Below are 10,708 nucleotides of genomic sequence, written 5' to 3'. Positions count from 1 at the left end.
TATGGAATTTAAGAAAAAAAAATGTCATGAAGAACCTAGGGGTAAGACAGGAATAAAGACACAGACCTACTGGAGAACGGACTTGAGGATATGGGGAGGGGGAAGGGTGAGCTGTGACAGGGCGAGAGAGAGGCATGGACATATATACACTACCAAATGTAAGGTAGATAGCTAGTGGGAAGCAGCCGCATAGCACAGGGAGATCAGCCTGGTGCTTTGTGACCGCCTGGAGGGGTGGGATAGGGAGGGTGGGAGGGAGGGAGACGCAAGAGGGAAGAGATATGGGAACATATGTATATGTATAACTGATTCACTTTGTTATAAAGCAGAAACTAACACACCATTGTAAAGCAATTATACTCCAATAAAGATGAAAAAAAAATCTTTAGAAGTAGGGAAATAGGAACATAAGGCATCTGGAAACATTGTCAGATAAACAACAGTTGAAGAAAATGGAGACATTCAAGTTAGAGATAAGGAGATGGAAAAAATCATTACTCCTTACTGAAAATGCAAGCTGTCTTTATAACAACAGGCTCTCTAGAGTTTATAACACAAGGAAAAAATTATCTAGTTAGGCCCTTCTGAATAGAGCTTCCCAAATAAAAATAGGACAAACTGAAGTCTGTTCATTGTTTTATTCATTCTTTTCAGGGGTCACTGAATTTTAGGATGGAAGGAGTTTCAGCCAGGGTGGAGGAGAGCATCATCTCCCTCCTCCACTCTTGCTTTTTTCTGCTGTCACACCAAATATGAGAGTGCCTCCTGAAAGTCAAAAAGGCAATATTAAAAATAAGAGCAGCTTACATATCATTAGCACATCTCCAAAAATAGTCACTATCCTATTTCGCTACCATTTTACTTACAAAGAAACAAAAGCTCAGAGTGTTTAAGTCCCATCCAGAATCACAAAGCTGGGACGTGGCACACATTTCACGACTAGCATACGTCTGCCTCATTCAAAAATTCCTTCTAGAACTGTGGATATTGCACTTTCCTTGAGATTCCAGGACATGTGAAATGTGTATGAGTACAGTAAGCAAGGGGGAAATACAGGTTCACAAATGAGAACAAGGTGGGGTGGGAGTGGGTGGAGAGGGTGAGCACTCACAGTGACTAAGCCCTGCCCTTTGATGAGTCAGCCCCACAAGCTGTAGCTACCAGCAGTTTCTTCACGGCCTCAGAGGTTTCTGGTCCCAGCTCACTCACACACTTCCTTAGCCCTTCCACAAGGTGCTCAACAGAAATGCCCAGAGTTTTCAGAAGAAGCTTAAGTGGGTCCATGACTGGGAGAACATTGTCCAGAGGTAAAGGTAAAGCCTTGTTGACAAGAAGTGGCAAACTGTTGATGAGGAAGGCGGTAGCTGCGGAGCAAAAGAGATCCCAGGTAAAACAAGGCAATTCCAGTTCGTATGACCTCACCACCTTCCACTCTCTCCATTAATGGCTCCATTCCAGCCCTACTCATCTTGAATTCTCAAGAAAACATCTGCTTCCGGACCTTTGCCCCTCCCATTCCACCTCTCTAGAACTTTCTTTCCCCAGATAACTACATGCCTTTCTTCCTTCCTAATTTGGTCTCTCCTCAGATGTTACATTCTCAGAGATGTATCTAAAATGGTATCACCCGTCACCCTCTATCTTTATTTTTTCTTACCACTACTTAAAGTATTAAATCTTTATTCATTCCTTTACTTTGCCTTCATCCTGTCACTAGTATGTAGGATTCAAGAGAATAAGAAATTTGAGTTTTATTCACTACCATCACCCACGCCTAGGACAGACCCGGGCATATAGTAAGCACTCAAAAGATACTGGTGATTCACTAGATGGGAGTATAGTTTGCATGTGGCTGTCTCCATAGCCCACAAGCTTGAAACCAAAGGGAAGATGCCATAATGAACCTCCACTTGGAGATGTGAATGGACCCAACCACAGCCCAGGAAACTGCTCCCAACCAGTCCAACTCAATGCTACAAACATAAGTGAATACAGACTCTATGCCAGTTGGTGCAGATACACAGATGAATAAAACAAGATATTCCACTCAGAGAACTCACAGTCTGGTGGAAAATAAAGATTTATGTATGCCACAGTGCAGCATGTGCTATGCTAATATTATGGACAAAGCTCTATGGAAACACAAAAGAAGTGATGATTAATTCTAACCTAGGAGAATGCTACAGGAATCTTCCAAGAACAGATGTTGCAGGAGATGTGTCTTGAGGCAAATGCCAGGATCACAGGTAAATAAGGGGAGCAGCATTTTAAAGAGGAACAAAATTAACCAAGGCATTGAGATATTAAGGTGAAAGTGCATACACAGGATGGTGAGTCTTCTTCAGAATTCCAGTGTGGTGTGCTAAGGAGGGATAAAGAAGGTTAGGCTGCAACTTGGGTGGGGCGGATTTTCAAAGCCTTGAATGTCATACAGATGAGTTTGAGATTTTTTTCCCCAAGGGTAATGGGGAGCTATCAAGCCTCTTATATGGAATAATTGCATTTTTATACCTTCAGCTTTAGAAAGATAACTTTCACACAGAAGAGGTTAGAGAATGAGGATAATGCTTATGATACATATATTTACAAAACACATTTGCGTATGTATAAATACATACATGCAGAAGTGCACACATAAGACACACATCCTCCTGCTGGCTAAGACCCTGCCAGTACTTCATTCTCTTTGTAATACTTTTTATTTTCCCATTCAAATCTTAAAAATGAAGCTTGCGCACCTATTTCCCCTTCATCTTCTACCACCCATTTTCCCTCCAAAACTCTCCCCCAGAAGGGGGATATTTATTTCCCCTCCACCCATCTTTCTGCTGCCACGTCTTCCCATGTGTCCTTAGACACTAAAGGACAACAAAATAGCCAAAACTGGTGAAGTTACAAATCAGTTCAAAAATTCAAAAAAAATTCACAAGCCAAAGTTGCCAATGTAGGCATGGGTATCACACAGTTTCTCACGATTAATCGCCGTACTTCTTACTTTCAACACTTTGGTGAGTGTCTTCTTTGTACGTACCTACATATTCCAGGGGGGAGACCCTCAAAGCTTTTTGTTCTCCAAATGAGCAGTGGCCATGATGATGGATTTTGCAGATGCGCCCAAATATCTCTTCCTATATGACTCCCTCCAAAAAGAAAGGATCAGTTTCCATTCTCCTCCAAGAAATCAGACTCTATACCCTACCTAGAAATGGAACTGTTCACCCCTCAGCTCTCCCACAGAGCTCTATTTGTATTGTCATTGTGCATTAATGACTGGTCTAGTACGGCCGTGACTTCTGTAGAAGTCTTCTCTCCCTTGCCAGACTGTAAGAACCTTGAGAACAATATTTATGTTTGATTCAGGTCTGAATCTTCTAATGCCTATCCAGTGACCAACAGCTTATAGCCATTCAGCAAATACCCATTGATTGTCTGAACAGATAAATGTAGCTATGTCTCAAGAGAACCAATGCTGCAATCTGATTAGAGATGATAGCAAGAATGACTCCATATAGTTTCAGAAACATAAAAGAAAGAAGTCACAAAATCAGATCTTAACTCAAAATTAAGGAAAATTAATGGTGGCCAAAGTTCAATAATGAAGTGCTTTTGTTGAACCTCTGTGGTAGCTGGTTAACTTCTTTGTAGGATACACCAGGGATGGTACTTGTATTGGGTTAGAGCTTGGAGCTGGGAGCAGGGGGCATCTGAAGTCCCTTCTGACCTTACTATTCTGTGGCTCTAAAACTCCCTCCACCATATTCCACTGGGAGCCTAGGCTTAATAGTTGTGTTCCTGTTAACAGAAAAATAGAGAAATATCATATGTTCCCGGCTACTTACCAGAGTAACTGCAAATGCTGATGGTCACCAGCAGGAACACAGTGACCAGCTTCATTGTACGTTATCTGTGATATTTACCTGGAGTTTAAGATTAAACTGGAAAACCTAATGAGTCCACCAAGCCAGTGGTTCCCCTTGCTGTACCAAGTGTGGCAGTGGCTTTTGCACACACCCATATTTATACACCAAACAGGGACCTGAATTTCAGTCACTACCACTTGACTCGCCCCAGGGAAGAAAAGCATGGAGGTCGTGTTTTCTCACTAAACAAATTGGAGGTTTTTTTCCGTTTTCCCTCATGTTCCCATGAGAAACAAAGCCCTATCTTAAAACACTCTCAAGGATCTCTTGCATAAGCTCTTAAACAGAGTTGCGGGTGGGAAGCAAAGAGTTCTAAAAGTCCTTCTGGAAGAACTCTGAAAAGAAGGGAAGGTTTCATATTGGGATTAAAGAGGGTGAAAATTATGTTGCTTTCCTCCAGTTTCCTAATAAAGTTTGGAGAAACATATTAACTGATGAGCTCGCCAGGTGTAGGAGTAATCCCGACCTCCCTTTAGCCCTGAAATAATACAGACTCAGCTTACTGGCATCTAGTGCCACATTTCTCTGGAATTTACCTCCACCCACCCCATCCCTGTTCACACATCTACTATGGCAAGATCTTCTACCATTTCTAGTGTCTCCCACTTATTTGGGGAACACCCAGGGTCATGCCTTCTCTGTGTTCTCATATAGCTCAGGATCGAAAATCAAAATGCCTTTTTAAAAACCTGGGATTCAATATTTACTCTTTGTGTAACCTTAGATTTGACGTATTTCATTCTATAGTATTGTTCTCCTCATCTAAAATGGGACATTTAACAGCTAACAGCAAGATGGTCTCAAAGGTGTGTGACCCTGAGAAAAAAATTTTTTTTACAACACCCCATCTATATGGACAACTTGGGTCACCAAAATATGCATGTCAGTACCCTTCTGGCAGTCCAGTCCCTTGTAATCATGCAAAAGAAATATTGTGCTGACCACAGGAACAATCTGCTTGCAAGGCTGCCCTCCTGCAACCAGTACTCAGCCATGGGGCCCTAGGATGACCCTATTTGTAAGCCCAAGTCCTAGCGTTCCTTGGGGTATCTGGTACCGGAAAGAGAGAAAGAACGACACTTGAAGGGGAGAAATAAGATCCAGGGTCCAGGTGGATCCCAGTCCCAGCTCGGAACTCCCTGACCAAATGACATTGCTGGCCCCAGCCTCCCCCTGCCACTGAAGGGGTACTCAGAACATTGTGAGGAAGATACGTCAAGGCATAGTCCCCTCTAGGTGCAAGGCCAGGAGTTGGGGCCCCACTTGAGGGTGTGTTATTGTTATGAGGATTTAATGTAGTTACGTAGATCCAGGATATAACTGTACCAAACCAAGATTAACACCTAACAAGTGTCACCTGCTATTCATTTGTGTACATTACCGAGTTATAACTGCCATTTCTTTAGTTTTCTGCTACATTATAAACTGCATGGAGGAGATCATGTATTACTGCCACATGTACGCAATCCTGCCCCTTCTACTGCTTTCTCTGCCAGAGACGGCTTCAGTTTTTCCTGGGGAACTATCACCTAGCCAGGGATGTTGATGTTCCAGAACTCTCACAGGGCCAAGGTTGTGTGTGGTAAAGTGGTGGCGAGTTGATGCCATCCTTTATTTTTATGTTATGACCTTTCTATAGGATACGAAAACTGTACTGCCCTCATCTCTGCTGGTTGTTTCCATTTTGCTCTCACATCCTTTCTGTGCATGTCCCCCCCTCTGCCCTGCACTATAGGAAGCTCAGTTTTACAAACTGTGGTCTCCAGACTTCCCAGCCAACTGCTTTCTGGTTAGGATCGGCTAACGGGAGGCACTGGGAAAGATTGGAGGGGAGAGAAAGGGAGAAATCAGGGTGCTTCTCCCTCTCTCTGCTTCAGGAGACATCTCGGGCAGTGACGGCCACTTCTCCATGGCTCCAGCTCCTTCCAGAAAGGCCCTTTCATCTGCGGTCCCTCACACACCAGGCAGTCCCACCATCAATCCGGCTTCCACGGTGCAGCCCCAGTCGGGCCCAAGCTGCTCTCCCTATCCCTCCCGGCAAAGAAGTAGTAGCAGCTTCCTGCACTTTCTAATCTCAGAGTTGACTCGCCTTTCCCCTGGTTGCTTTAACTGCCTTTCTAGCATCTTGTAAATTATCCTTCAAGTTAAATTTTTCCTGTTTGATCACCTGGCATGGTTTTGACTTTCTGGCTATGTTCTGACTAACACAGCATACTACAATATAGTAGAGCTTTTGGCAAAAAACAGATATTTCTGTTTGGAAACGTAGCCTCCCTCTCGCAACTGCCAAGTTATGAGTCCACAAGGAGCTGGACCAATCCAGGAGAAATAGAGCAATACACACAACGGATGCTTCTCCCTTTCTACCCCTGAAGTGTGTGGCACTGTCTCCAGCTTGTCTGCTGGTCCTGGAGGTGAGTTCTTTCCCAGGAAGTTCCTCAGACCTCAGTTCTTTCCCAGGAAGTGCTAATAGATTTCTGGTGGGCCCATCTAATAGTCAACCAGACATCATCTTGACCAAAACCTGGTAGTAAACATGGATGGCTTAGACTAAAGGCTAGAACCTCCTCCATGCAAAACACACACACACACACACACACATACCCTCTCTCTCTCTGTCACACTCACAAACACAAATGTCCACATGCTTACACATATATGAACAGTAATATGTGCACGTGAACAGACAGACATCACATAACCTTCAAGCACTACTGTTTTCACTTCTTTTGTTCAACAAATAGTTATTGAGCATCTGCTCTGTGCCTGACACTGTCAGGAACTAAGACTGGAGTAGTAAATGAGGCAAGCAAATTTCTTGCTTTTGTGGAGCTGACAGTGTATGGGATAAACAGACAATAAACAGATAAACAAATAAGAACTAGTAGTAAGTCCTATGAAGAAGCTAATAGGGTGCTCTGATTGTAAAGAACAAGAGGACTGGGGGTACAGTCAGACCTGAAAAGAGACTCAGAGTTGGCTACTCCCATGCTTCCTGCATTCTGAACCCATGTATTAGTCATGTCTTTTTATTCCATATTTCTGATGCTTTGACATTTTAGAGGCTTGCTGACCTTGGAGGGACTGCCCCTCCCAGGGCTAGCTAATTACTAGAGATAGCAAATGGCTCACCTGGGAGTGTACCTTTCATATGCAAACCAACCAATCCAGAGCCCACACTGCCAACCACCTCCTTCAGGGAGTCCTTGTCCTCCACCGGGCCACTGTCCACCTGCCTCAATCACCCCCAGGCCCAGGCAGGTACCACACAACTAGGGACAGTCCCTACACCCCAGAGCCCACTGAAATTATTCAAACTAGCCTATCCTAAACCTGCTTACCCTGTCTCCCCACCCCTTCCCATGGAAAACTCCTGGGAAGTTTGAGTAAAGGCTCCTGCCCACTCACCTGCCCCACCCTCCTGACAAACCCAGCGCCTCCCATGTGCCCTTACTGCCCTGTGGTGTGGCAGGACACTTTTCTTGGGAATCTGTCAGTAAAACAAGCTATCTTTTCAATGGCAGTTATCTCCTGATCTGATGACCTGAATAATAATAAAACATATTTTAAAACAGCCTTCTATGCTTTTCTTGTGCCTTTGTTATGCTACTGATACTGATCTTATTTGTATTAATGTTTTCTTTCCCAGATGTTTGTTAACATCTCAGGCGGCTTTGTCTTGTTCACATTTGGATCCTAACACAGAATCCTACACACTTGATAATGTTATTAAGAACCACCAATCAGTGCCAGGCCCTAACTTTGCATATGGTGTCCATTTCATTCTCATAAAACCCCTGAAGATAAGAGCTTTTATCCCATTTTATAAATGAGAGGTCTGAAGCTGGAAGCAATGAATTAATTGCCAAGGTCACTTAGATAATATATAATGTGGCCAGAATTTGAGTCCTTTCTTCTGATTTGTATTTCTTTACCTTTAAACACTTAATTAATATGCTTTTCCAGTAAGCATTTGTTAGTAAATTAATTCATGAAAAGAAATGAAAAGGAGATGAATGCCAGTATTTCTAAATTAATTTTCAAAGTTTTTTCGAATGAATTTTTTGTGGAGATTAAATTTATAAGCGAGAGTGGAAGTTCAATTAGCCATTCAACAAGTATTTATGGAGCATGTTTGGTGGATCTGCCTCTGTGGTAAATTCTGGGAATACAGCAGGAAGAAAGCCGGCATGACTCTTGCCTCATCTTAATTATATTAAAGGAAACTGTTAGAAGCAAGTCAGTAAGTCCAACATAATAACAGCCATATACGACAAACCCACAGCTAACATCATACTCAATGGTGAAAAACTGAAAGCGTTTCCTCTAAGATCAGTAACAAGAAAAAGATGCCCACTCTCACCACTTTTATTCAAAATAATTTTAGAAGTCCTAGCCATGGCAATCAGAAAGGAAAAAGAAATAAAAGGAATCCAAATTGGAAAAGAGGAAGTAAAACTGTCACTGTTTGCAGATCACATGACACTATACATAGAAAATCCTAATGACACCACCAGAAAAACTACTAGAGCTCATCAGTGAATTCGGTCAAGTTGCAGGATACAAAATTAGGTTGCATTCCTATGCACTAACAATGAAAGATCAGAAAGAGAAACGAAGGAAACAATCCCATTTACCATTGAATGAAAAAGAATAAAATACCTAGGAATAAACCTACCTAAGGAGGCAAAAGACCTGTACTCCAAAAACAGTAAGATGCTGATGAAAGCAATTGAAGATGACACAAACAGATGGAAAGATATAAAGTGTCCTTTTTGTCTCTGTGAGGAGAATGACAGTTTTAAAGAAGCCAGCTGAATGTAGATTCAAGACACAAATCAGAAAAAGAAAAGAATCAGCCTGAGATTTCATCTCACACTCTTTCTTCTAGCTGAAAAGAGACAGTTATTGGGAAGTCACACTGGAGACATCCAAGTAGAGCTCATTATCTTCTCTTCTACTTTCTGTAAATTGGATGGTCAAAGTGACTTAAAGTGAAACCTAAATAAAACAGGATATAGCCTCAAAATTTGTCTTGAAAACACAAGCATGTAACAATCAAATGTCACAGCTTTGAATACCAACCTTATAGAGTTTGGAGAAAAGCAAAAATAATAATAACCTGTTCCTGGCTCTCTTCCCTATTGATTGAATCCTATTTAGTGAAAAATCAGTCCACTGTTGTTTAAGGCTAACTTTTAGCCCCTTTAGAGGCACTGCAAGGAAATCCAAATGGAACATGAGCCCATGAGGGTGAAACACAGGAAATGACACGTAAATCAAGACCAAATCAAAGTAAAAATCTAGGAAGCCTCAAAAAAGGAGAAAAGTGATTTGCCCAGGCTGGATGTTTCAAAGATGACTTCAAGTGGTTCTTGAATTCAAAAATTTGGATAAGAAGAGAAGATGAGAACTAAAAGTAGAATTTGTAATGTTTTATTTTAAGAAACTAACTGAGACAAGTAAGCTAAAAAGGAAGATGTGTGGAAAAAGTCTCTTTCTTCTTTCTCTCTCCAGCACTGTTCTTCCACATGCCTGACCATGGCAAATTTCAAACAAATGTTTAGTTTACAATCAAACAATCGATGAATTGCATCAGATGAGTTAGTGAGAAGGTACGGCTATAAAAAACTAAACTCTGACGGCCTGAATGAGACTACCACTTGGTCTGGCAAGACTTGATCCATAGTGAGAAATATGGGTTCTTGAGCAGGGGCAAACCTGGTCATAGGGGTTTGTAAAGCAGATTAGTGTAAGGGAAGCGGAAAGGCCATTCAGTGAGGAGTCTGGGCCCAGATGACCCCGTACTCCCAATCCATGTTGCAGTCCCACATTCACAGCAAATGTCACTATCTTGTTAGGGGGCCAGAATTGCATCTGCTATAACTTCCTTCCAGCAAGGATGTCAACCCTCACAGAGGGCAGCTCTTCAGTGCCTAGCAGACATTCTCCATGACATGAAAGTCCTACCTTTCAACTATCTTTTATAGGGGAATGACTTTACCATATTACCTGGTAACCTTGCAGGGATCCACATATGTGAAGGGTCGAACCATTGCTTATCTGGGTCTTGGGGGAACACCTAGCGATCCTCCTGGAACCTGAGAAGATGGGAGGACTACAGTAGCTGCTATGAGCCATCTCCCACGTGCCTTCACATCTCTCCAGGGAAGCTGTTGTAAGACATTGCTGCCCAGGTCCTATGAGGTGTGGGACTTTCTGCCCTAACGCCCCTTGGAACAGAACTGCAGAATATTAAAACCTAAGCCTCTCAGCTGCAGTGTAGAATTAGCTCCCCACAACCGGCCTTGGAGTCATCCAACCCCTTCTGTTTCGTTGTCATCCTTTTTAATGCATGGGACAAAGATGATAGGGAGCTGACACTTTTGGTCTATTCTTCTCTTTGCTGTCTATGTAAAGTGATAAATTGTCTAAGTCTAAAAGTGGCTCATTGTATCTTTAGCAACTAAATAAGTCAAGGCCTCGGCCTTGCCTGCTTTTGAATATGTGAGGTTAACACCCTTCCAAGAAACAACCAAACTGCACATTCACCCTGTGGGTGTGACTCAAAGAAGAACATGAAAAGTTCATGGTGTACTTTTCCAAGTTACAGGTCCTCACTCAGTGCCTCTGCTATAAATCATTTCCCCCTTTCCAAATGTTTACACTATGACTCTTGACCAAAAGTACAGGGAGGGATAGGCCTTTTTACTAAGATGAGTGGGCTCCTGGCAAGCCTCAGGATGAGCATTCTATTTATGTTAGATATGATAATGATGATGATGATT

General features: G+C 42.4%; 1 protein-coding gene across 1 annotated transcript; it reads right to left on the bottom strand.

The window, feature by feature from the left end:
- Positions 1-633: 633 nt before the first annotated feature.
- SCGB3A2 (secretoglobin family 3A member 2) lies at positions 634-3,894 on the bottom strand. Its single transcript, XM_067730120.1, has 3 exons — positions 3,840-3,894; positions 1,162-1,364; positions 634-765 (listed from the first exon to the last, which is right to left on the bottom strand). The coding sequence occupies exons 1-3, from the start codon at positions 3,892-3,894 to the stop codon at positions 742-744; spliced, it is 282 nt and encodes a 93-aa protein (XP_067586221.1). The 3' UTR covers positions 634-741.
- Between the last annotated feature and the right edge of the window lie 6,814 nt (positions 3,895-10,708).

This window comes from Pseudorca crassidens, chromosome 3 (genome assembly GCF_039906515.1).
Source record: "Pseudorca crassidens isolate mPseCra1 chromosome 3, mPseCra1.hap1, whole genome shotgun sequence".
In the NCBI taxonomy this organism is placed as follows: domain Eukaryota; kingdom Metazoa; phylum Chordata; class Mammalia; order Artiodactyla; family Delphinidae; genus Pseudorca; species Pseudorca crassidens.
This window is presented reverse-complemented; position numbering and strand designations above follow the sequence as displayed.